Below are 27,940 nucleotides of genomic sequence, written 5' to 3' on the forward strand. Positions count from 1 at the left end.
AGATCCCGGGTGGTACAATGTCATCTTTAGCTGGTCTGAAGCCAGTCTGTGATGCATGAGGCATTTAAAATAAACAAACAACAAAACAACAACAAAAAATAAGAGTGAAGTAAGTCTTGAGGCAATGTACTAAATCTGGAAGGTATCAGTGTGAACTGATGGTAGCTTTTAATCCACACAAAATAGACATCAATGTGCAGACAAATTTCTAAATGGTCATATTAAATACAAAAACATGAAGTCAAATATAGGGGTGAAAGCCTTAGAGATCAGGGAAATAGGAAAAGCTACCAGCCAACCTTACCTCACCAACTCTGCAGCTTCCAAATGCAAGCTACTTCCTGTCTTACCCACACCATTATATGCCTTGCTTTTCTGCTCTCTCATTGGCTCTTAGCCCAGCTACCTTACTTCCTTGTCACTGTCTGTCTGTACAGACCTCTAGGTCTCTATGGTTGACACTGGGATTAAAGGCATGTGTTACCACGCTTGGCTCTGTTCTTTAGTGTGGCCTTGAACACACAGAGACCCTGCCTGCTAAGTGATCAGAATTAAGGGCGTGTGCTGCCTGATTTTGTTTACTTAAAATGGCTGGCCTTTTCCCCTTGATCTCCAGGCAAAAATATCTCCAAAGCACAAATAAAATATCACATCAATGTATGTAGAAATATGCTTTTTTAAAAATGTATCTCATGTGTGTATGTGTGCACTGTGTTGTCACCTGTCAGCTGAGGCCTAAAAAATGACAGCCCAGTAGCAACAAACATCATGATTTCCAAATGTTACTCTCCAAACAGAATATATATTCTTAGAGAAATGGCTGTTCTCAAGATTGGGATGACTCTAAAATAACATCTTACTATGCTGAAAAGTGAAGAGTTCCCACTGGGAACTTACACAGCAAAAATCTCAGGGATCAGCTCCCAGTGGCTAAACTGACACTTTAGCAGCAATGGTCTCCAAAAGATCCCCAATGATAAAATAGCATAGAGATGAAGAGGCTATTTATAGCAGAAAACCAAGAACAACAGAATCACAAAGTCATTAGGTACCATCCTAGTAACATAGATAAGAACTTCAATTGGCGGCTAACTAATGGCTAAATGTTTAAGGAATAACAAGATCTACAAAACCCCTCAATATAACTTAAAGGAGTTGGTGTAGATGTAACGGTCTTATTAAATAAACACAGAGCCAAATGCAGAGATCAAGAGAGCAGTAGCTAAGAGCTGAGACCAAGACCACCTTCTTACCACCCGCTGCCGCTGCCATCCTTCCCCTGAGAAAGAGACCTACTTCCTGTACGTCTGTCTTTTTATTGACTTCCTGTTCTGCCTTCTCATTGGTTGCAAACCCAACCACATGACCTCCTCATCACTGCTTGTCTATACAGACCTCCAGGTCTTCTATGGTTGGTATTAAGATTAACGGTGTGTGTCTCCATGCTGGTGGTGTCCTTGAACACACAGACTTTGCCTGCCATGTGACTGGATTAAAGGCGTGTGCTACCACTGCCAAAATTCTGCTATGGCTTGCTATTAGCTCTGACCCCCAGGCAACTTTATTTATTAACATACAAATAAAATCACATTTCAGCACAAATGAAATATCACCATAGGCTGGAAAGATGGCTCTGTGGATAGAACACTTGCTTATCAAATATGAAGGCCTGAGTTGAAACCCCCAGCACCCACGTAAAAGTTTGGTATGGCTGGACATGGGTATATGCCTGTAACCCCAGCATTGTGGGGGAAGGGAGATGGTAGTTCCTGGAGTTTGAGTTTCAGTCCACTTAGCCAAAACAGCCAGCAAGCTTCCAGTTCAGTGAGAGACCATGTCTCAAGGGAACGACAAAGAATACTAGAGAAGACAGACTCTGTTTGCATAGGTAAACTTACTTAAACACCCAAGTGCACACACATGCAGACACCAACACACAACACACACCAATTCAAACATAAATAAAAATATAATGTATAAAAGGAAATGTGGCTGGCAGTGGTGGCACATGCCTTTAATCCCAGTACTCTGGAGGCAGAGGCAGGTGGATCTCTGTGAGTTCGAGGCCAGCCTGGTCTACAGAGTGAGATCCAGGAAAGCTACACAGAGAAGCCCTGTCTCGAAAAAACCAAAAAGAAAAAAGGAAATGTGTATCGGAATAACCTGATGAACACACCCTTAGCTAAGGGATCAACATTATTGTGAGAAAGTTGATGGCATATGGCACAAGCATCCTTCCAGTGGAATTTCTGTAAAACAGGTATGAACTGAATAGGAGTATATTAAACACAATGACATTCAACAAAATAACTGGCCTACACTCTTTAAATATGGAGCTCAAGAAAAACAAAACAGAGGGCTGGAAAGCAGACTGTGGCAGAGTGCTTATCCAGCATTCAGGAGGTCTAGACTCAATCCCCATCACCACCAACCTAAAAAAAGAAAGAAAAAGAAAGCTTAAAGGATGAGTCAAGATGGAAGGAGTAGGCAACTAAAGAGATAGGGCAATTCAATCAGGACTTTGTTTTGCTGTAAATAGCTCTAATGGCGCTTGTGGGCAATCAGGATAAGACCTACAGATCAGCTGGCTGAATTTGTTAATGTAAGTTCAATTTTCATAATTGGACTATAGACACATAAAATAGTGATTTTAGGAAACAGACTAAAGTACTTAGGGAAATGGACATATACATTCACTATTTTTCTCACTGCTGTACCCAAAGTACTTAAAGAGAACTGTACAAGAGATGGAAATAAACAGAGGAAAAGCACCTTTATCTCAGGGTAGATGGGAAACAAGTAAGGGGAATACAGAAGTGCTGGAGCAAGTAGATCCCTGAAGGACTTGCCCCCAGAGACCTATTCCTTCCATCTAGACCTCACCTCAAGCTTTTTTGGTTTGTTTTGTTTTTTCCCAGAACTTTCCAATACAATACCATGAGTTAGGGACAAACTTTCAATCCATGACACTTTGGGGAGGTCACTTCTTATCCAGCTATAGCAGCATGACCATAAATGAGTGAAAAACCAAAGGATGTACACGTGCACACACACCACACAGGCACACAGAGATGCAACAACAGACAGAGAGGGACAGAAAACACGGACAGGTGTTACACGTGAGGAGTTGTATATAAAGGAGCTCTGTGCTTGTTTTACAATTTCCCTAGACATCTGAAACTAAAACTAAAACTAGAAGAACAAGTCAGGCAGTGGTGGCACACGCCTGTAATCCCAGCACTCGGGAGGCAGAGGCAGGCGGATCTCTGTGAGTTCAAGGCCAGCCTGGGCTACAAAGCGAGTTCCAGGACAGCCTCCAAAGCTACAGAGAAACCGGGTCTCAAAAAACAAAACAAAACAAAACAAAACAACAATAACAACAACAACAACAACAAAAAAAAAACTAGAAGAACAAACATCTCATAGAAAACCAAATGCTTTATAAAAGTAGAAACAAAGAAATTTGTCTTGCCACTTGAAATAATAAAATACTTTCTGCTGCTTAACTAGCAGCAGAACATGTAAGTGACAGCCTTGGTGACAGAGACCCTGAAAAGCACAGTACCTTCACACTCTGTACTTAAATGATGAACCAGAGTCCACACAGTTGGAGTACAACCACCTGACCATACAGAGTAAGAGCCCCAGGATGTGGAGGCTGCAGTGACCCAGCCCTACAGACCATGTTTACGGCACTATACACAAAGGAGGTCACTGCAGCCTTATTTAAAATACGGCAAACTGGGGAATCTCCAAAATAACACAGGAAGCATTTTAAAAAACTGAGCTCCAAATCTTGGTAATGATATTCCATACACTAGTAAACACCAGCAAGTGCTCACAACAGACTAACATGATAAAGAAAACGTGCGTAAAGAATGATTTAAAAACTGTTATTTAAAAAAGAAAACAAACTGACAAGAGTCCATGGGATGATGACATCAATGAGTGAAGGTTTTCCTTTACCTTTCAATTACTCAATAAAAATGTTATTGTAATAAAGAGGAATATCCAAATACTACAAGACATGCTTAGTTATTGCATTAACATTTATCCTCTCAGAGAAAGGAAAAGGCGTGATGAGTAATATATACAAATAACTTTATTGTTTTTAAAGATATATACTAGCATATCTATGAGTTAGGTGCACTGCCCATGTCCAGTAGAGGCAAGGTTACAAAAGATACATAAGAAATATTCACATAGAAATCATGGTAGGGAGAATGTCCTTTTGTAAGGAACCAGTGCATTCCATACAAACCAGAGGGCTGTGATAGTGTTTTAAGACTCAAGAGCCTCCCACGGTGCTGAGGTATAGTGACTGACAAGGAGCTTGCCGGCTTCTTCTTGTCTACTATTCACTGGAGCCTCATTCGTTTCTCAGGGGGACCTTTAGTGCTCACAGTCTGCTGAACGTTCTTTGCGCTCTCCTTCTCCTCCGATTTCACAGTTTCTGGTAGAGGCTCTGCCTCTTTCTTTGTCTGATCCACTAGACATTAAAAGCAGGTATTTTGTTAAAACAAATGAAGGTAGAAGGAAGACATAAATTTAAACACTGGTTAGTATCAATGGTTGACTCTTTTAAATTCATTTTTAATTGCTTATGAAGTTGAATATTTAGTTGTTTCCCCAGGCAGACATGTTTTAAAATTCATTTATAAACCTAAAAATTTATTAACTCAAAGAAATTTAGGGAAACACATGATATTAAAATAAGACATCCTGTGTGAACAAGCCACAAAAAAAGATCCTACAGTAACTGAGTAGCCAGCTCAACACCTGTTCTCCATGATGAAACCCAGCATCAAGTCACCATGGCTTCTTTGCTCTTCCTGTTCTCTTTACCTAAACCCCACTTTTAAATGCTAGTATCACTACTACAAAAACACTAAGTATTGGCAACTCAAAAGTGTTCAAAGGTTAGGAGTGACAAACTATAATGGGACAGCCTAAAAGGACTAAATAACCACAGTTCATCTCACATGCCGTTGCTTTAGAACATTAAACAGGCTGCTTTATCTGACTTCAAGGTTAATAAGAATAGCAGATGAACCATACCTGGGACAGGCTTTTCTCCAGACTTTTGCTAGGATTTGAAAAACAGGAAGTGGGGGAAGGAAAAGGTAAAGTCAAGTTAATAATGTTTCTTCTGGGTTTCACAGTCTTAAATGACATACTTACATAACTGCATTGTAAAATGACTTCATAAAGGACAATTACCATTCATGTACCATAAAAAGTAAGCTTGTCATTTTCTACTCTTTACACCCTTCATTCCAGGAAAAAAAAAAAGACACAAATCTAAAACCAGAAGTCACCTATAAAAATGCTGTACAGCTAACAAGCTATGTGTTCTCCCACAAAGGCTACAATAAAAAAGCAGGTCATGTGGAGTCCAATGAGAAGAAGGAAGAGAACCACCAGCCTTCAGAGACTTACTTGCTTAGAGGATATGAACCATAAAAAAAGTAGAATGAAGCCAGGAGTGATTTAATCTCAGCACTTGGGAGGTAGAGACAAGTGGTCCTCTGTGAATGAGGCCAGCCTGGTCTACATAGTGAGTTCCATGGATAAATCACCCTTTGATTTTAAGTACGGTAGACATGGGAACTAAGAAAGAAAAAGATTTCTTTCACCCAAAGATTTATTTATTTTTATACGTATGGGTATGTTGCCTGCATATATGTCGGTGTACCGTGTACATGCCTGGTGCCCAAGAAAGCCAGAAGAGGAGGTCAAATCCTTTGGAACTAGAGTTACAGATAGTTGTGAGCTGTTTAAGTGGGTGATGGGAATAAAACCCAGATCCTCTAAAAAACAAGTGTTCTTTTGTTTTTGTTTTTGTTTTTGTTTTTTTGTTTTTTTTCGAGACAGGGTCTCTCTGTAGCTTTGGAGCCTGTTCTAGAACTTGCTCTGTAGCCCAGGCTGGCCTCGAACTCACAGAGATCCACCTGTCTCTGCCTCCAGAGTGCTGGGATTACAGGCATTTGCCACCACTGCCCGGCTGCAACAAGTGTTCTTAACTGCTGGCTCAGTGGTTTCAGATCATGTATTGCCCTTGCCGAGGACCTAAATTTGCCTGGGCGATTTAATGAGACCATGTCACAAAGATTAACAGGGCCAGTAAAACGGCTAAGTGAGTAAAGTAAAACCCACCCACCACCAAGCCTGACCTGAGTTTGACCCCTGTGACCCACATGAGAAAGGGAGAAAAACCCACTCCCCAAGTTCTCCTGTAACTTCCACGTCCATGTATCATGGCACATGCACGTCCCCTTCCCCAAGAACCACCCTGCCAGTAAACTAATACTAACTTTACTCCCCTTAGGAAAATAATGGGGAGGAGATATGCTGAGGATGTAGCACCTCCAAAGCCTTGGGTTCGACCCACAACACTGAAAAAAGAAAAAAAACAAAGAGGCCTATTTTCAAGGTTGGCCCTTGGGTGGCTGGTATACATAAACTTGAATTGTGGGAGGTTTCCACCATTCTGTACCTGATAACACTGATTCACTGTCTCTAGGCTACACAAATAATATGGTTTATAGCAAAGATCTGCTTTCCTTCAGAGATTGTGGGATTTTGTTATGTGCTTAAGAGAAGCATCAATATATGATGAACTACCTCTAAAAGACTTAGTTCGAAATTCTAATAAATTTCCCAGGCAGAAATATTCATATGTTGGTGCATTATTATTGTTATTAGAGGTTAAAATGCATACTCTATATAACCTGTTACAAGGAAGGGAAAAGGACAAGGAAACCTATATGCATACCACAGACCTCTCCAGACTCTGTTGTGTCTTTTCCCCTAGAATCTGACTATATATTCTTTAATGCATAGGAATGTTTTGCCTGAATGTAATCTTTGCACTACATGCATACCTGGTGCCTGAAGAATCAAAAAGAGGACACTGAAGCCTCTGGAACTAGAGTTACAGACAGTTGTGACCTACCACATGGGTACTCGGAATCCAAGCTGATCCTGTGTGAAAGGAGTCAGTACTCTTAACCACTGAGCCATCTCTCCACCCCTTGACTATATATTCTTATTATATCACATAGTAATAAATCTTTACCAAGTAAAACCACATAAATACCTTTCTAACAAATTAGCAAATACAGGGGTAGTCACAGACATCCCCCAACACAGCCATATATCATGAATATATCAAGATTTAAATATGTCTAAAGTAATTATTCCTTATTTTACAACAGAAGGGAGAATAGATAGAGTAACAGTGAGGGGAATGGAATCTTAAGATTTTTGCACTGCTAGTTCTGAACCACTTGAACTGATGTCCCATGTACCAGCACACACTGACTCATCTTTCCTAGTGAATACTGCCAACCAACTAACAGAATGTGCTATGAGATGGGTAAACACAACAGGAATGCCTTTAATCAAATTTAATCAAATAGTCTTAAGGTAAACCTAACTGGAGCCATATCCTATATAGTGCCCTAGCAGCTTCCAGATTAAAAACTAAAACCACCGAAAAGAAATTCATCATAAAAGATATAAGGACCTGAACCACCCAGGCTCACATTAGTATCAGCGTAACATCCAGCAGTAACAAGAATTAAAACATGGAGAAGAGGTTTAAAGACTCATGAAGACTTCTCAAAGATTCTCCTGTGCTAATACTACTACTGAAAAAACACTTAGGCATCAGAAGCCCGAATGTTCAATACTGTCTAAGTAGAAGTACATCCTGAGTTGCAAGCAGCTGAACAACTCTAGGTAGCAGTTCCAGAGAAGCCATTTTTCCTGCATCTACTACAGAGCTAGATGTACTCTCTTGACTATTTACCTTTTGGTCCTTATGGCTAAAGGAAATATTGGGTTCAAAAAACCAGCAATTCTCATGTATCTATTGCTACCTTTAAAAGAAAAACAACACTGAAATTATATGAAGGGTATAGTCATTTTGATCACATACCAGAGAGGTAGGAGATACAAAAGATGAGCACTGGGTTCATGTGTATTTGCTTTTAAATTATTCCATTTTTATGTATTTATTTTAATTGCCATAACTTTCTACAAGGTAAAGTTTTTTTTGTCAAGGCTGTCTTTAAACTTCTACATTGTCTAGCCTCTCTCACTAGATGGCTTAGCAGCTATGACCACTGGCTGCTCTTCCAGAGGACCTGGGTTTGATTCTCAGCACCTACTCAGAGGCTCCAACTGTCTGTACCAGAGCACTCAATGCCCTCTTCTGTCCTCCAAGAAGACATGTGGTACACAGACATATATGCAGGCAAAACCATACACATTAAATAAATAAATATAAATGAATGAATGGTTTTAAAGGGAACCTTCGGGCTTATCTATAGACAATATAATTAATACTTTAAAAATTAATCTTACTTTTTTGGTGCAAGGTTTTTTCTTTTTAATTATATGTGTGTTTTGTCTGCATGTATGTCTATGCACCACATGTATGTATGGTACTTGCAGAGGCCACAAGAGGGTACCGGATATTTGTGAGCTGCCACATGGGTGCTGGGAATCAATCCCAAGTCCTTTGGAAGAGCAGCCAGTACTCTTAACTTTGTTGAGCCATCTCTCTAGCCCTAAGTTTGTTTTAAGATTTATTTTCACTGGAAGCTGGAGAGATGGCTCAGAGGTTAAGAGCACTGGCTGTTCTTCCTGAGGACCTGAGTTCAATTCCCAACAACCACATGACAGCTCACAACCATCTATAATGAGAAGATCTGGTGCCCTGTTCTGGCAAGTGTATATATAATAGTAATAATAATAATTATTATTATTATTAATATATATATATATAAAGATTTATTTTTACTTATGTGTGTATGTACATGTATGGATACTCATGGAGGCCGAAAGATAGTATCTAATAGTATCTAGCCCCATGGGACTGGAGTTACAGGCAGTTATGAACTGCCTGATGTGGGTGTTAGAAACCAAGCTTGGATCATCTGAAAGAGCAGCAAAGACTCTTTAATCATTGAGCCATCTCTCCAATACCTGGTACAAGTTTAAGACTGAGTATGTATTATACACTTACATCACAACTCAGCCTGAATGAGCTGTGTTTGCAGTACCCAAGAGTCATGTGTGTCTCGTGGTTAATGTACAGCACAGATCTAGATGCCCTTCCTCAGGCGATGCAGTAGAGATGGTGTGTACTCACTGAATAAATGACCAGCACACCTCATCTCAAGCAGTCTAGAGCAGTTTCCCAGCACACAGCTCTAACTCATGTTTCCCCTTGTTCTACCTTCAAGAACAGTTCATGAAATTTCTCTAAACTACCTTTCTCATCTCATGTTCCAACCTTCGTCTCTTCACTACCACATAACCATTACAGTAACATCTCTCACTATTTTAGAGTCAGACAGGGGAAGAAGCCTGTTCTAAAGTCATTTTATGGTGTTAAAAACAAAACAAAACAAAACCTCAATTAACTTAAAACTATCTTTAAAATCCCCTCAAATCCTTCCTACAAACCAGAAAAAATGCCTGTGAGAGTACACCAGAATAACTGACACTAACGTGCCACGAACTCCATCTCTCAGCTGCTTCACTTCAAAAGCTCGCTCGTAGGGCAGAATGGTAGGCAGATCTGCTGCTAGACTTCTTCTCAATCACTAGATGGCACCATAACCCTCTAACAGAGTTAATGACACTGCCAAGGAGTCTCTGCTTCCTCTCTTGACCATGCCAAGCCCTCTAGCACTTTCTGTTTGTTAATAGTAGTGACCTGCCCCACAGACGAGCCCACATGGTGCACACCCGGCTGGGAGCGCAGCAGGTGGAACAGAAGAAGGCATGCGCTTCACAGTCTGGGTGTTAGAACCTACTACGCTTTCAGCAGCCTTCCAGGTGAGGACAGTACCCAACACAGAGCTCAGTGTTCACACACTCAATAAGGAACAGAGAGCAATGCTGACTCCATTCTTTTCATTCATTACCTCCATTCAGCCTTTTTAAACCTTTCCTCTCATTCAGGGATAATTCTTCAGCTAAGAAGGAAAACCAGTATTTCTAAATCATACGTAAAAGACTTTCCAATTAAAATGTATCAAATCAAAATTCCCAACATTCTCATTACCTGAACAAACCTGGGTGGGAATTTTTGTCTGAGGTCTATGAGTAAAGCATCCACACGCTGTCTCTGAAAAATAGAGCTTGGTTCTTCTTTCCTTTTGGCTTTAGGTTTGACTTTATCTATTAAAATAAAAAATCCAAATCAACAAGCTGAAATCATTATTTTAATAACATCTTTACTAAGACAATTCTTCAAATAAAACGGCAAATATGAAAAGGAGTTCCTACCTATCCTTCACAAAGGACGTAAAAGTCTAACATTTCAAAAGCTGACATACCTGTCTCTTCAAGATGTTTCAGTTTCAGTGTGGGACCCTGATAGACAGACATTCTAAGACTAACATTCTTCTTAATCACCTAAATCACAGTCCATATTACAGGTCTGAGATTACTTTTGAGTATTTTAAGTGCAATTCAATAGTCCTTTTCTGTACTAAGGACACCTAGAAAAAAAAGGCTTTAGTTACTATGCTGCATTATATAGTAATTAAACCAGGCAAGAAAATCAGGAGTTCAAGGTCATCTTTGGCTACATAGCAAACTCAAGGTTAACCTGCCTAGCCTACACAAGATCGGTCTCAAAAGACTGAAATTAGCTGGGAATGGTGATCCATATCTCTGTTGATCTTAGCATTTGGGAGGATGAGGCCAAGAGAATTAAGGGCACAAGGACAGCCTAGGCTCCATATGGAGAGATTTTCTAAAACACGTTCATTTATTCATTCCCATTCTCTCTCTCTCTCTGAAAAAGGCTAAACATTGTATTGAGGAGGAAAAATACAAAACAAGATCATGAAGGCAAGAATAAAAAAGGATATGAGGGCTGGCTCAGCAGTTAAGAGCACTGGCTGCTCTTCCAGAGGTCCTGAGTTCAATTCCCAGCAACCACATGGTGGCCCACAACCATCTGTAATGAGATCTGACATGTGGTATACATAACAAATAAATAAATCTTTTTAAAAAAGGATATGAAAGGGAAATTCTAAAGTTACTCACATGTAGGATTTGCTCTGGCAGGGGGAACAGAGGTAGGGAATGGGTGTTGGGACTGTCTCTAAATGAAGGATTCCAAGTGATCATGCTCTAGACATCATAAGGTGGGGACAACTGCCCCGGGTCAATTTTACTCCACTAAGGTACACTTTCTGACATCAAACATTACTGCCTGGACCCAATATTAAGAATCAAAGTAAATTTATCTGAAAGGTCATCTTCCCTATGCTTAATTATTCTCAAAAAAATAAAAAGAAAAAAGAAAATACACTGATATAGACACATTTCTGGACATAGGTTTTTGGTAAAACATGCCAAAAGAACAGCCATCAATCAGCATCCATGGAAACTAAAGAACCTAGTGTCATGACAGGTGCTAACAACAGAGAGTTAGAAAGTGACCTAGGTCCAGTGAGAGGTATAGTAGACAAAGCAGTGGCCATGCAAGCCTGGAGAACTGAGTTTAATCCCCAAACACACATTAAAGGTAGATGCAGAAAACCAACTCCAGAGCTGTCCTCTGACATCCACACATATTCTGTGGCACACAAGCTTATATGCACATCACACACACACACACACACACACACACACACACACACACACACACACACACACACTTTCAAAAGACAGCCAGCAAACAACCTAATCTACTAGGGATATAACCTGCGAGTAAAGTGCTTGCCTAGCATGCCTAAGGCCCTGGGCTTAACCCTTAACACAACAGGAGGGGGTGAAAATGAAAATGAAAGGGAGGGAGAGAAAGGAAGGGAACACAGTCTGGCCATCTGAAGAAAGGGCACCAAGAGTATTATATCATCTCCTGACTTTGAAGACTAGAAGGCTGAATGGTTCCAAATTCCAAGATAGCCCAAGAAGTAAGAAATACCTTTGCTCATTCATCGCCAATGTTTCTCCTCTTATGTTCCATCTTTATGTTTACATCTTCTTTACAAAACTTATGGACATGTAACCTCATAGACAAAACTAACAACTGTTCTGATGTTACTATTACTGCACCTATGACATGAACACAGGGGCAGTAATGCCATCATCTGAGAAATTAAAACCTATCTCGGGAACATAACAAGCCTTTGAGCTGCATCTTCAGAGTATCAAACCATTCTGGGAGGGCCTAGGCACTCTACTTACCTTGCTCTTCATGATCTTTAAAGTGCCACCAATACCCTTTGGAAGGATGATATCGACAGTATGACATAGCTTCATCAAAAGCTGACTGAATACCATGCACTGCAGTAAGCTTGCAAAACAAAACAAAAACCAACAAATTATAAATCTCTCATGTCCTAAGTAAATATAAAATATTACATATGCAAAGATAATTTCCTGTTTTCAGAATCTAGATTGTCATTTGACTGGAGTTGTATTCACCGCCAGTATCTGCAAGGGATGAGTTCCACACTCACAACCCTTATATAAAATAATTAGCATTTCTGTGTAACCTATGAATTCTCCAATATTCCTTTAATCATCTCTAAATTACTTGCAAGACCTAACACAATATAAGCACTATATAGACAGACAGCTAATACAATGTATTGTTTAGGGCAACAAAAACACAGTACAGGTACAGTTCTTTTTCCAAGTGCTTTTATGCATATTACTAATGATGTGGAGCCTGTGACTCTTCAGACTCCATTAGCATGGACTTGACCCACAGTAACAGTCAACATTTTACACCAGCTTACACAAAGCAGAAGAGCTCCTACTTGATTCTCAGAGAAGGGGCTCTCAATTAGAAGTTTGCTTTAATGTTCTAAGAATGTAAAAAAAACTAGGTGTAAAAGCACACATCTGGAATCTCAGGACTTGGGAGATGGAGGCAGGAGGACTGGGGTTCAAGGCCATCTTTGGATATGTAATGAGTCCAAGGCTACTGTCTAAAGAAATAAAAAGGGAAGGGAAGGGAGAGGGAGGGAAAGGAAGGAGGGAGGGAGGGAGGGAGGGCGAGCAAGCAGGTAGGCAAGTAGATGTGTAGGTGGGTGAAGAGACGTACCACTCTGGAGTTTATAACTGATCCCAAGTCTGGTGCCTGATAGATGACTCCAGCAATGATATAGTAATCGGCCAGTGGAATAACTAAAGCAGCAGGAAAAAATGCTTATGAACACATTTTGGACACAGACTGCTAAAAAATGACTTTTTCATAGAACAAACAACTAAACTCTGGCACTTTAGTGTATGAAACTTTAAGGGATGGTCTGGCAATTTCTATACATGTAGGCAGTGTGAGAAAGCAGCCACACTGTTCATTTATGCTATCTCGGGTTGTTAACAGCTGAGTAGTTCCATGATTTCAATCCACAAAGCCTGAAGAGTTTACTCTCTGCCCTCCACAGAAAATATACACCAATTCTTACCCACAAGCAAGGCTTCTCAAACACCAGGCACATCTGAATCAAGTGTAATCAATTCAATGCATCTTAAAATTATTAAAATGAGATCTTACTAGGTACATGTATAGGTATATATAGCACATTTCAATAGACTAAACAATGCCAATGCTGTCAATCAACTAAACCGGGAAGTAAGACTGAAGAAAATAAGACACTTAGAGATCAGAGTGAAGAAGATATGTGATGCACTATACTTTCCTCTGAGTCCCAGGACTGAGCCCTCAGGACAAAGATAACTATTATTGAGCCTCAATACCATCTGTGTCATTACTATATCCTGAATGTTCTCAAGCAGCCTTGCTTATTATCTACAATTCTCTTTTTCTCTGCAGAGACTCTAGACCTTCCATTCTGAAATAAGACTTGAATTCCGAGCTATAACTTCTTTAACAAGTGATTTTCTGATATTGAAAGGTTCCAGGGAAAAGAGTGTCGCCAGGTGTCTTTATGTAGAGCATCTATTTGAGATGTGTCTCAGCAATACCATTCTGCTTTTCTACTTTGAATAACCTTTTCTTCAATGAGACTCTACAAAATCTTAGCTTGATCCCACAGTGTCTTGAAGTGCCAGTCATTGCTAAAATATATGCTTTAGCTCTCTGATTCAAAATCAAATCTGAATGCATTTACGCTTCAATGTTGTTTCTTAAGCAAATATTCATTTGATAGTAAAACCCAGGTAAGATTTTTGGTTGAATCATTTGAAGATACTCAGTGGATTCTCTACAAATTTAATAAAAAGCATTAACTCAAAGACTGAGAGGAGATGAATATTATTCAGGAGGCTCAAGGTCCAGTGGGAACTCAACAACTATGCTCATAGGAAGAGGTGAACCATCTGGGTTTTTGATATACTTCTTAAGTGGAGCTATACCTGCCTGCCCAACCGAAATGCATACCGAGAATACGGTGGGAAACTGGTTCCTACTTGGAGCCTTCAATTCTAGTGAATAGAAAATGCCTATGTGACCAGTCCTCAAAAAAAAAAAAAAAAAAAGGAGTGTGTGTGGGTGTGGGTGTGTGTGCGCGCGTGCGCACGCGCGCATGTGTGTTGCTTCATCTTATGCTAACTAGAAAGCACATTTGGTATGGATCCTCAGAAGATGTCGATTCCTACAATGGCTTTTCCTGTTATTTGTCTAGCTGGGTGTCCTTACCAGGCAGCATAACAAATTCTGGCCATGAGTACAGTGGATGCTGACTCTGATGAGTACACCCCTAACAAGTACTGGACATATATGTAGTTTGTGGGGCCTATAGAAACAGAACTCGATGCAAAACAAAACAATCATAACATACCAGTTCCTGAATGGTACACCAAAAAAAAAAAAAAAAAGAATCCCTATTTAAACCAAAAGAGAGCACGCAGATCAAGAAGTCAGCAAACTGTGGTGTTTGGGACATTTCACCTTGTGCAGGGGACTGCCGCTGTTGCTTTCGAATGATGAAAAGGATGGGCTCTTGAGCATGTAAAAGGATGTATTCAACTCCAACCATCTGACTGAAACGGAAACATGGGGAGATCTGTGAATGACTCCTAAAACTCTGTGGGCACTTAAATTACCAAATAAACTGCAACGTTGATTAATGTTAAAAGTTGGCTATTGAATAAACCAGCTATCTTCCCAGACAGTTGGTGCACATATTAAAATGTGGTTTTTAAACAAATTTATGAAAATTCATGAATTTAACCGTAAGTTACCTTAATAGCTAAAATTAACTCATAGCAAAAGCTATTTAAAATACGGAAACTAAACTTTATAAAAACAGTGAGCCATCTCCTCAGCCTAAAGCTCAGGGTTTTCCTTCCAAAGATTCAACTGTATCTGTCACTAATCACCATACATAGGCAAAATGACCAATCACTGCAAAATCTCTAGTTGGCAAAGGTGCTACCTTCTTAAAACAACTTACTTCAAGTGCTCTAATGTTAGCCTCTGCATCTTGACCACTTCATTATTACATGTCCTATCATAAAAAGGATTGCTTCTTTCTGAAAAGTAATCCAGGACACTACCACTGTTCAAAATGGGGATCCAAGAGCTGTCAACCCAAGAGATTCCCAGCAGATTATCTATAGGAAAGAAATAAAAGAATTAAAAACATTAAATAGTCCAACGAATACCTACTATGTGCTGTGAATTAATGACATAGATTCTGCCCTATGTACTCATATTTTGATTCTGAGCCTAGTATTTCCAGCCCAGCCCTATGTACTGTTAACAGTCTAACAGAAGAGAGAAATCTGAAAAAGGAACACAGTAAGGGCTATAGTAAAGTTAGGGATAAATTAGTTATAAAAGCATAAATGGGGTAACAAAACAGTTTACAGAGAAAATGGAAATTATATCTCATGGGGCAAGAGTTAGTTTCTGCATTACTAAAGGAAAGGTCCACCATGAAGAAAAGCAGAGAGAACTCACACACAAAGGTACACAAAGATAAAATACATTGTTTCTGTATTTTGATTTTGAATAGTTTGACTGGGTAAAGAAGTATTAAGATTTGAAATCTAGAAAGATCTTTTTAAAGACTAGAAATCCAAAGTTTTCTGTTTGGTTGGTTGGTTGGTTTTGTTTTGTTTTGTTTTTTTGTTTGTTTGTTTTGTTTTGTTTTTCAAGACAGGGTTTCTCTGTGTAGTTTTGGTGCCTATCCTGGATCTCGCTCTGTAGACCAGGATGACCTCGAACTCACAGAGATCCGCCTGCCTCTGCCTCCCGAGTGCTGGGATCAAAGGCAAAGGTGTGCCCTGCCACTGCCCAGCTGAAATCCAAAGTTTTTTGTTTTGTTTTGTTTTTGTTTTTCGAGGCAGGGTTTCTCTGTGTAGCTTTGGAGCCTGTCCTGGACTAGCTCTGTAGCCCAGGCTGGCCTCGAACTCACAGAGATCCACCCGGCCGTCTGCCTCCCGAAGGTATGCTGACAACTGATTCAAACATTTCCAAACACACCCACAACCACCAGTTTAAAGATCCTGCTATTGGCAGGCAAAGAATATTAGGGAGTCTCTACTACAGACAAGAGAATAGTGATAAAAAGTTAAGGGGCAAATGGTAAGTAAAATCCCCTTTCTACAGCCATAATGTTTCAGATTCAGAGTAGTTTTTTTTTTTTTTTTTTTTTTTTTTTTTTCCCCAGACAGGGTTTCTCTGTGTAGCTTTGCACCTTTCCTGGAACTCACTTTGTAGCCCAGGCTGGCCTCGAACTCACAGAGATCCACCGGCGTCTGCCTCCCGAGTGCTGGGATTAAAGGCGTGTGCCACCACCTGCCAGGCTTAAATCTTAATTTTTAAAAAGACATGGTAAAGCCAGGAACAGTGATCAAGACCTACAGTCCATAGCACCCTGGGAGGTTAAGACAGGAGGATCAAGAGATTGAGGCCAGCTTGAACTACATGTGATCCTGTCTCAAAAACATGGTAAATTAGTTTTCTGTAACTAATGAGTTTCATTGTGCACTGACTATGATGATGATGTTTCATATCAGTGCCTACTAAACACCACTAGAGTTAAGTTATAAATATCATAATGCTAATAGTATATTGATTGAAAAGTTTCACCTCTTCTATACAGCTACTTTGGGCATCTCTGAAGAAGTCAAATCTTGCTGGGTGTTGGTGGCACACACCTTTAATCCCAGCACTTGGGAGGCAGAGGCAGGCAGATCTCTGTGAGTTCGAGGCCAGCCTGGTCTACAGAGTGATATCCAGGACAGGCTCCAAAAATTCAGAGAAACCCTGTCTCGAAAAAAAAAAAAAAAAAAAAATAAAGTCAAATCTAACTCAAGGTAACAAGTAATTTCCAGCAAAAAAAAAAAAGTTATTAAAAAAAAATTATATATATATATATATATATATATATATATATATATATATATATATGGGGCTAGAGATTTAGCTCAGTGGTAGAGCACAAGGCCCTGGGTTCAGTCCTCAGCTCTGACAAAATAATAATAATAATAATAATAAATTGTGCTTTATGTGATCTAAAATAAAGGAGACAAACAGATGAAGTATGTTAACAAAAATAATACCGACCATCTCTCTCTTTGTATGTGTATCCAAAAATATATGGATAAAGTCATAGTCAAAATATTCAAAAACAGGAAATGTTTTCAGAAAAAGATATCTTTTCTAATAAAAAGCAACAAACGGAAACCACAGGCAGGCGGTGGGGCATACGCCTTTAATCCACCACCACCCCAAGAAAGGGAAACCACAGCTAAGATTTAAGTTCTCTAGTCCTACTAACAACCTTATTTACCGAGAGACATGCATTCCTTTCAGCTATTTTAGGAAACTGACGTTTTTCCTTAAAAAATGTTTCTCATGCCTTATCTTTATATCATTTCTCATGCCTTATCTTTATATCATTTACCAGGCATAATCATTTCATGCCCATATCTATTAACTAAAGGTAGGTAGGTAAGATCTTTATTTACATATACAACATTATATGTGTTAAATGCTTGGTAAACTTGTAACCCAATAAATGTTAACTGTGACAGTGGTAGTGGTGGTCTTTTCTCTGCTGTCATGGCAATTTTAATATACTGTTATTACTAATCCTCATATCATAACCAAAAACACAGAAATGTGCTCCCATTAAGTTGTGAGTTTTTATTTGTCAGGAAATTACTCATCAAATGCTTACAATTCATGACTGAAAGCCAAGGCAAGTATGATTTACTCTATTAATCACAGATCTTAATCAATTTAAACAGCCTCATGTATTCAAGGGCATTCATCTACAAAATACTTAACTGGAATGAAAAGTATAGTCTCTGGCTGAAAAAAAAATGTATTTGTCTCACTTCAAGATAACCTCTGGTCTCAACTTCATAACTAGAACCTACCAAATCAAGCAGATTCTCACTAATGTAGTTATCACCCTTTTCCAAGCAATCTGCAATTTCCATCCATTCCAGAAGAGTCCTCCTAGTTTTTCAAACTCTTCCCTTGTCTCCCTACACTATTCTCAGAAGTGAAAATGATCTAATACATAAATATAGAAATTAAAAGAAAGACAGTCAGAACATGCCATCTCCATTGATCAAAACTCTGCAGTGGCTCTCTGTCTTACTCTGAGGAAATAAACTTTACCCTAGCCTACAAGTCTTCTCTAATTTATCTTCCCACATCTTCTCACTCCACTTTTGTCTTCTCTGCCATTCCTCTAAACAGCAAACACATTTACAACGATGCTAACAAATCTAAATAATAAGTAAAACACTGAAAATGCTAAACAATCAAACATGGTATCCTGGACTAAATTTTCCTTTTTACTTATTAGCAAGACTGCATGCTGAACAGCTGTCAGGGTAGCACTCAGCAATCTTCAACTGATGAACTTAGAAACTCCTCACAATGGATGACAGCAGGTAAAAATGTGATCCAGAAATACTGACAACCGATACTTAAGTAACTATACATAAGCTACCTGGAACCTCAATTCACCTAAGATAGCAAAAGATATCTCAAACACTTTAAAAAAAAATATGAAACATGTTCATTCAAGTAACCCTAATTAATTAAACTCAACACACACACACACACACACACACACACACACACACACACACACAATGGAAGTAGGCGGTGAACTTGTTGGGAATAAAGGGTTCACAAGGAGTGGGTAAGATAAAAGAGGGTAATGGGCGGAGTGGGTAAGATAAAAGAGGGTAATGGGCGGTAGATATGATCAAAATGCATTATATGCATGTAAAAAATTGTCAAGAAAAAAGAACTGGAACAGATACAAACAAACATGCTACCCGTGACCAAGAAGCAATGAAGAGGTGGCATCTCCATTTATTTATTCTCTGATTCAACGAAAATGACAATACCGCTACAGCGATAACCTGCCAAAGGTTATGAAAGGCATTATAGACTAAAAATTAAAACATTAATACGAAGACTTAGGGACTTCTGTCCGGGGACCCGTAGGATAGGATCAGTCCTTATTTTATTCTCTCTTCCCAAAAGCCATCCCCTCACCCGGATATAACGCCCCAGCATCGTGGTAGAAAAGGCCAAAACTGCTTCTAACTCTTCCGTTTCGATTTTTTCCCCCGGTTCTTCGAGACAGGGTTTCTCTGTGTAGCTTTGTGCCTTTCCTGGATCTCGCGCTGTAGACCAGGCTGGCCTCGAACTCACAGAGACCCGCCTGCCTCTGCCTCCCGAGTGCTGGGATTAACGGCGTGCGCCACCAACGCCCGGCCCGTTTCGACTCTTTTAAAACGAGACTCGTCAGAATACGGAAAAACTCTACAACTTTTCGTCAAATTGGAGCCTTCGGTTGTCCAGAAGCCACTCAAAAGAGCTTGAGAGAGACCTCACAAAAGGGTATGAGGCTGACCTCGGCGAGCTATAAACCCCTAACAGACCACAATCTGGGGGTGAGCGTAACACACATTACCTCGGATGTCTACCGCCGCCATAATTCTAAAAGCGCCCCGTAGAGCCTCCTTCCGGCGCACAGAGAAGGTAATGACTACCGCGACGGAAGCTGCGGGCTGCCGACCGTACGGGAAGCAAGGAGGGCCAAAGTATTCTGGAGGAGCGCGCGGGGTGGGGAAGGGAGGGAGGCGTAGAGTGTTTGCAGGTGGAGGGATAAAATCGTGGGAACCGGGTTGAATTTTTGCGGTTGGACACCTGCGAAGTGGAAAAAGGCGAGGCACAGGATGGCGAACAGGAGGTCGAAGAGGTGGGACCCGCAGAAGAAAGCCGGGAGGAGGGGACGGGCGGGACCTGTAAACTGTGGTGTAGGAGAAGGGAGGGCCACATCGCAGTGGATTCCGAGCTGGAGCTAGCCGAGGCTGGAGGGACAGAGTCAGAACAACAACAACAAGAAAGCAGGACCGAACAGTAGAAGAAGTTAAGTCTATTTACAGGTAAAGAGGTTGAACAGAGTCCTGCCTCATGCACACCACTGACATTCTAAAATTCTCCTCTAAACCGAGTCTAAGACTCTCACTTGTAATCCCAGCTCTCAGGAGGCAGAACCAAGTGGATAGCGAATTTAGGGCCAGCCTGGATTACATAGAGAGACAGTATTTTCAAAATAATAAAAATACCTCATGAGTATACAAACGAGCTGTTATTTAGCAGAGAATTCAAAAGTCATTGCCTTGCTTGTTGACTGAGCCCATTAAAAACCTTAACCAGGACTGGAGAGATGGCTCAGAGGTTAAGAGCACTGGCTGGTCCTGAGTTCAATTCCCAGTAACCACATGGTGGCTCACAACCATCTGTAATGAGGTCTGGTGCCCTCTTCTGGCCTGTATGTAGTCATACATGCTGTGTACAAAATAAATAAATCTTTTAGCCAGGCGGCGGTGGTGGCGCACGCCTTTAATCCCAGCACTTGGGAGGCAGAGGCAGGCGATCTCTGAGTTCGAGGCCAGCCTGGGCTACAAAGTGAGTTCCAGGAAAGGCTCCAAAGCTACCCAGAGAAACCCTGTCTCAAAAAAAAAAAAAAAAAAAAAAAAAAAAAAAAAAAAAGATGAAGAGATCTATGCTATGCTCAGTGGTAGGTGCTTCCCTAGTGTGCACAAGACCCTGGGCTGCATCTCTAGCATTCGAAAGAAGTTATAGCCAGGTGTGGTGACTCACCTTTGTAATCCCAGCACTTGTGAGACAGAGGCAGGAAGATCATTTCAAGTTCAAAGTCAGTCTGCTTGCTCTACAGAGTGAGTTTCAGGCCAGCCAGGGCCTCATAGTGGGATACTGTATCAACAACCCCCTTCCATGAAACTCCCTAGATTTTATTAATAATACAATCAACTGATCCTGGTTTCTTTTTCTTTTCTTTTCTTTTTTTTTTTTTTTTTTTCTCGAGACAGGGTTTCTCTGTGTAGCTTTGCGCCTTTCCTGGAACTCACTCTGTAGCCCAGGCTGGCCTCGAACTCACAGAGATCCGCCTGCCTCTGCCTCCCGAGTGCTGGGATTAAAGGCGTGCGCCACCACCGCCCGGCGATCCTGGTTTCCTATTGCCATTTTAATCTGATCCTTATCTACATGTGGGTCGCATTGTTAGTAATATTTGTTTCATCTTTTTTTGTGATTAAATCACCAAAGATTTATCCAGTTTGATTGCTTTTCTTTAAAAATCAACTCTTACCTTAATGAATTCTAGTGTGTCTTTTTCACTTTCATTTATTTTTGCTCTTAATCCTGTTCTTTCTTTCTACTTCTTGTGGCTTTCCCCCAATTAAAAAAAAAATAACATTATGCTCTTTTAATCATTTAATGCTATAAATTGTCCTTAAGGGAACACTTTCCATTGAATACCTTGAGTTTCATGCACAGTGTTTTCCTTTTCATTTTCTTCTGAGTGTTTTTTTAAAGTCTTGACTATTTTTAACCCTGAATTATTTGTGTGTTTTTAAAATTTACAAACGTATGTAATTTTTAATTTTATGTTTTTTGTTATTCTACTTGCCTTGCTCTCAGAAAATATCTTCTATGCAATACCTAGCCTTAATATTTGTTAAGCTTTCTTTGCCTCCTACATGATTATGTTACAACCGTGTTTTGAAATAAGGTCTTGCTATATAGCTCAGGCTTGCCTCACACTTGCTGTGTGGACCAGTTTGACATGGCCGAGCCTCCTCACTGCTGTACATCAATGTGTGGCATCATACCCTGAGACATCTAAACTCTGAATGCAATTTTCCTATTCCTGAATTCACACATTCAGCCCAGTACATGGGAGAGCAAACATGTATGTGGATGAGGAGGAGCGCGCGCGCGCGCGCACACACACACACACACACACACACACACACACACACACACAGGAACAAACCACAAACATTTACCTAGAATATTCCACCTGTGGGTAAGAAAGATTAAAACAAAGGCCCAAAACTGAAATGAAAATGTTTACAAGTCTGCAGATGCTGACTAATAAACGTGACTTTAGTCAGAGAAGAAACAGGAAAACAGGAAACAGTGTCTGGGGACAGATTCTCTCCTTAGCATCTCTCCACTGACGTGCGAGGAAATTACAGTATGTTCAAACCCACTACTTCTTAGACATGGAAATGCCCAGGCGTTTTGGTGATTGGACAATTCTATCTCCCAACCCATTTTCAGGTTACTTTCTCTCCGGCTCGGTTGCCTGGTAACTCGGATCCCAGGCCTGCCTTCCTAGTAATTACATTTTTGTGATCTCCAATCACTACCTCCTGCTGAGCTTTCCTGAAGTTCACATTTTATTTCTAAATCAAGGCTATGTAGAGGTAAGAAAATCATTTTCTGTTCTCAGAGCCACACACAGACTATGCTGATATAAGAATATTTACCAAGTATTTACTGGTAGAAGGAAACCTCTGGATTCATATTCAATTTCCTGCTGCTGGAAACAGCCCATCTCCCCCACAGATGTCTGTCTCTATGAATGTGGCTTTATGTGAGCTTGACAAATAATGTAAACTCATTTTATATTTTCTTATAGCTGTCAAGAGTAAGATTCGATGTTATTTCACAGATTTTAGTTAAAGGGAGATTGGCCCTTAATAGAAGAAATAAGTGTTGAAATGATAGCCTTTGTAATGGAGTCCATTTTCTTATCCATCCACATCACACATTATTTCTATGTTAGATACAGATAAAAAGTATCAGTGCATATAATTTTCAGATAAGTAGTGTACTTGTGTGAAATATAAAACCATACTATGTATGTGCTATAACAAGCTGAGAATGCCTATCTGATTCATGGCCTAATCACGGAAAGAAACAGTTGTCTTCCTTGGTCTTTCTTTATTCCCTAAGCTGTTGGTTGTGGTTGGATATAAAATGGCCATGTAAATAAATATTGTAATAAAAAGTAAAAGTGATTTAACAGATGTTATAAGGATACAGGGGACCAGTCAACTATAAAACCCCTGAAGAAGTGTCCTAGTCGTCATTACAAGACCCAGATAGACTCTGACTTTCCAAGAGTCAGCATCTGCCATGGTGGATTTTATCTTCCTCAGTCTGGTCTTTCCTTGTTCTCCTCCTTTCCATCCCTTTTGGGCAAGGAGAGTTTATTCTATACCATTGTATATTTGAAGAGATAACTTTTAAAAACATCTATAGTAGCTCACGGTTAAGAGATTGCCTTGAACCTCAGAAGAGGATTTGAGTTTTGGACTTCTGAACAGCAGGGGAACTTTTAGAGATGGGCTAAGTATATTTTGCATTGTGAGTATGAAACACTAGTGGGTGAAGGTGGAATGTTTTCATTTAGACTAATGTATTTGGGTATCAAGTTGACAAGGGTGGAGTTGCCAACCTGACTGGATTGAGACTCTGTGGAACTATACCTCTGGACATTATTTATGAACGTATCCAGAGAGTTTAACCGAAGAAGAAAGAAAGACCCACCCTGAATATGGGCTACACCATCCAATGGGCAGAAGTCCTGGGCTTTAATAAAACAGAAAACAAACTGAGCACCAGCACTCATCCCTTTCAGCTGCCTGACTCCCAAGCTGTGTAGCCATGTTCCTTATGCACTTGCTGCAATGATTTCTTTGTTGTGGTGTTTTGTACTCTCAAACTGCAAGCCGAAGTAAATCAATCCTTCCTTCCTTCCTTCCTTCCTTCCTTCCTTCCTTCCTTCCTTCCTTCCTTAAGTTGCATTTTTATAGGTATTTTGTCACATGAGCAAGGAAAGTAACCATAGTCATAGCAAAGGTGAGTACAAAGATTTTACAAAGGGAATGTCTTTATCTGCTGATGCTTATATTGGTTGTTATTATTAAAGAAGAACACTAAAAATAGTAGAATAAACTCTAAGAACTCTCTAAATGTAAAAGATTGGTCCTGGGGTTGGTAAGATGACTAGTGGGGAAAACATCTGCTTCAGGGCCTGACAACCTGTATTCAGTCCCTGGAACCCACGTAAAGGTGGAAGGAGAGAACTGACTCCACAAAATTACCATCTGAGTTCCACACATGGACCAACACATTCACATCATACATACATGATGAGAAGAAGAAGAAGAAGAAGAAGAAGAAGAAGAAGAAGAAGAAGAAGAAGAAGAAGGAAGAAGAAGAAGAAGAATTTTTAATTAAAAATCTTGATCCTGATCTAGTAGTTATGTTTGTTTGTTTGTTTGTTTGTTTGTTTGTTTGTTGCATATATCCTAATTGGTTTTAATAAAAACCCAGAGTCAGGTGTCAGGGTGAAAACTGAAAGATCAGAGAAGCAGAGCAAGCCACAACCACCACCTCTTACCTCACCAACTCCTCAGCCTGAAGGAGCCTCTGCAAGAGAGCAAATTTCTGTCTCCTCCCACCTTATATTCCTTCCTCTGCCCAGCCATACCACTCCCTGTTTCAACCTTCCTAGTGCTGGGATTAAAGGTGTGTGCCACTGCCTGGTTCTGTTTCTCTTTTGGAGATTAATCTAGCCCAGCATGGCCTTGAATCACAGAGATCCAAATCTCTGCCTCCTGAGTGCTAGGATTAAAGGTGTGTGCCACCACTGCCTGACCTCTGTGGCTAACTCTGGTCTTCAGGCAAGCTTTATTAAAGTACAACAAAATATTATCACAGTTTGTTTCTTGAGATAGGGTTTCTTTGAGTAGTCTTTGCTGTCCTGGAACTTACTCTATAGACTAGGCTGACCTTGAATTTAGAGATCCACCAGCCTCTGCCTCCCAAGTGCTGGGATTAAAGGCATGTACCATCACTGCCTGGGCATAGTTCTTGATTAAAAAGAATCTCTGGGCGGTGGTGGTGCATGCCTTTAATCCCAGCACTGGGGAGGCAGAGGCAGGCGGATCTCTGTGAGTTCGAGGCCAGCCTGGGCTACAGAGTGAGTTCCAGGACAGGCTCCAAAGCTACACAGAGAAACCCTGTCTCCAAAAAACAAAAGAAGAAGAAGAGGAGGAGGAGGAGAAGGAAGTAGTGTTCAAAGATTGCTGCCACATAGCTTCAATATGTCTTGCTTGATCACACTTCATGAAATGAGGCCATAATAAACACTTAGAAATAAACAGACTAGTGTCAATAATGATGTTTCCCTTATCACTCAGTATGCTCAAGCTAATATAATTTTAGACAAAAGCCAGTTAATATAAGATACAATAATACTAAAATATAACTAAATAGAAAAATATCAGCAAAATTATAAACAATAGTAGATGCTTCAATATTTCATACTTAGGCAAGACACAGTCCTATGTACATAGACAAATTTTTGCATTTAACCTCCCAACAACCTGGTGAGGCAGTCATTTTAAGTGGGCAGCTGACACACAAGGAAACAGAAGTTTAAGAAAGTTACACAAGTCACTCAAGGTCATAAACTTGTATCAAGAATGGAGCCTAAGTCTCCAAAAATCCTAACTCCTTCCAATTCTATTGTTTTGCATTTAGCACATTAAACACAACTGAACATGTATTAAAACTCGAATAGTTAATAAAAACTTGAGTGTGATTTTCCTTGTTGAGTAAAGGGAATGGGCACATTGCTTTAGTTGGGAACATAGTCACAAACATGGGAGGGATTGTGTTCAAAGAGGAATAGGTAAAACTGCCATTCGTAGCAGTGCTGAAAGAGGAGCCTGCAAGGTTCACACAGCCCATGAAAGAACTGACTGGCATAGAAATTTTGACATTTTCCAGAAGGCCCTGGATCATCAGTTATATTACAGAATGAAAATTCAAATGTCAGTATAGAAAATACATTGGATACATATTAACCAAGAGTTCTTAACAATAGAGGTAAGCTGAGACTATCGAAGTGATAAATATGAAGCCCTTGTTGTGGGGCAGGAGGGGATAGCTCCCTTGTGTCAGAACATGATCAAAAGAATGACCCATGGTGAGCAGCGCCTTGGGGAACTGTGAGGCAGGCTCCAGGGAAAAGGCAAAGGGCTTTTACCTCAGGTACGTTTTGTTCCCTGGATTGTTCTCGGACATGATTTCTTGCCTCCTGTGACAAACATTTACATTCAGTTTGTAAGACATGTTCATTCTTGTTGAATGTCACAACATCGGTAGAGAATCCAATCTGGTCAGTGTACCCTGGATCTGGATATGGCCTTCTGCCTGGCTTCCATGCTTTCCCAGATATAATCTATGGTAAATGTCAGGAAATTGTGTTTAAATTGGTCTGTCCTGAGAAAGTTCTGGGAAAGGGCTGCTCTATTAATATTTACTATGTGCTTACTGGTGTCTATTTACATGCTTTTCTGACCATGCCTTTCTGAACTCAGCCTTCCTCGGATCATTGTTTCCTTTGTTCCATTTCTGTATAAAAGTCCACTGAAACTGAAGTAAGGCTGTCAACTGCATTAGACTGTAGTCTGCCCATTCTTTCGGGTCCTCAGATCCCAGGTCTTGCAGACACAGATCTCCCAAGGCCCACAAGTGTCTGTTGGGTGTGTGCAAAAGTGGAAAGGGCTCAGTAAAGGAAGGCTGTCCTAACTTTTTCACCCATAAAATTTCCTCCTCTGGGTTATGCTTCACTAACCCAATTGGGGAATCATCAATTCAGAGGAAAGATTAATGGTAAAATTCATTAGGTTTCCTGAATAAAAAAAAAAAAAAGTGTAATGTCTTCCAAGAAAATAATTAAACCACCATGGGTCTCATCTGTATAATTTAAAATTATGAAGTAGGTCATTACTTGGTGTCCTGAGTCTGGTGTGCATCTAAGTTAGTCCATAATCAGACTCCATCTGTCCAAAATTAGTCTAATTACTCTACATGCCCGGAATGAAAAAATATTCATTTCATTTTAGGGTCGTCAATGTATTGTCAAATGTAATTCATATGTGTCTTGATTATCCATTCTGATTTTCCTAAAGTGCTTGAATCTTGCTTAAATAAAAAGAAAAAGAATAAAAGAGATGTGTAATAAAATCTCTCATTCAAGGGCTCAGAGCCATAGAAAGAGGGAAGTTGGATGGAGCTATGGTTTTGATCTGAAAAGTCTCCCACAGGCTTGTGGGTTTGAACACATGGCCCCAGCCAGTAGCACTATCCTGAAAGGTTGTGACAACTTTAGGAGGTGGGATCTCAAAAGAATGCATGGGTTTGTGTCTCTTGCTGTGCCTCCAGGTCTAGCCACCATGTAAGTATCTCTGCAGCATGCTCCTGTCAACAGGATGCTGCCCCACCATCCCTTACCCACCACGAGGGATGGAAATCCTGTGCCCAAATAAATCCTTCCTTCTTTCAGTTGTTCCCATCAGTTTATCACAACAACCAGACAATTAACCAGTTCAAACAAAATATTGTTATCCCTACTTATAAGACAGGAAAGATAAACAGACATGTGACAAGCTGCCAGGTGTTGAGGAGGTCAATTAAGACAGCAAGCCAAATGGAAAGTAACCATCAAATCTCTTGAATATATTTTCTGCAGTGGTGCAGACAGAGGACAGAAAAGGAAGACACTGGCTCCCCAGGGTTCCATTTTTGGAATGGCAGAGTGAAATGGAAGCACAGATG

General features: G+C 40.2%; 1 protein-coding gene across 1 annotated transcript; it reads right to left on the reverse strand.

Annotated features, from left to right (window-relative positions):
• Positions 1–4,084: 4,084 nt before the first annotated feature.
• On the reverse strand, positions 4,085–19,964 carry Med6 (mediator complex subunit 6). Its single transcript, XM_036206602.1, has 8 exons — positions 19,902–19,964; positions 15,402–15,561; positions 14,897–14,988; positions 13,088–13,170; positions 12,223–12,331; positions 10,082–10,197; positions 5,059–5,086; positions 4,085–4,489 (listed from the first exon to the last, which is right to left on the reverse strand). Exons 1-8 carry the CDS (start codon positions 19,921–19,923, stop codon positions 4,359–4,361), a joined length of 741 nt encoding a protein of 246 aa, XP_036062495.1. The 5' UTR covers positions 19,924–19,964; the 3' UTR covers positions 4,085–4,358.
• Between the last annotated feature and the right edge of the window lie 7,976 nt (positions 19,965–27,940).

This window comes from Onychomys torridus, chromosome 14 (assembly GCF_903995425.1).
Source record: "Onychomys torridus chromosome 14, mOncTor1.1, whole genome shotgun sequence".
In the NCBI taxonomy this organism is placed as follows: domain Eukaryota; kingdom Metazoa; phylum Chordata; class Mammalia; order Rodentia; family Cricetidae; genus Onychomys; species Onychomys torridus.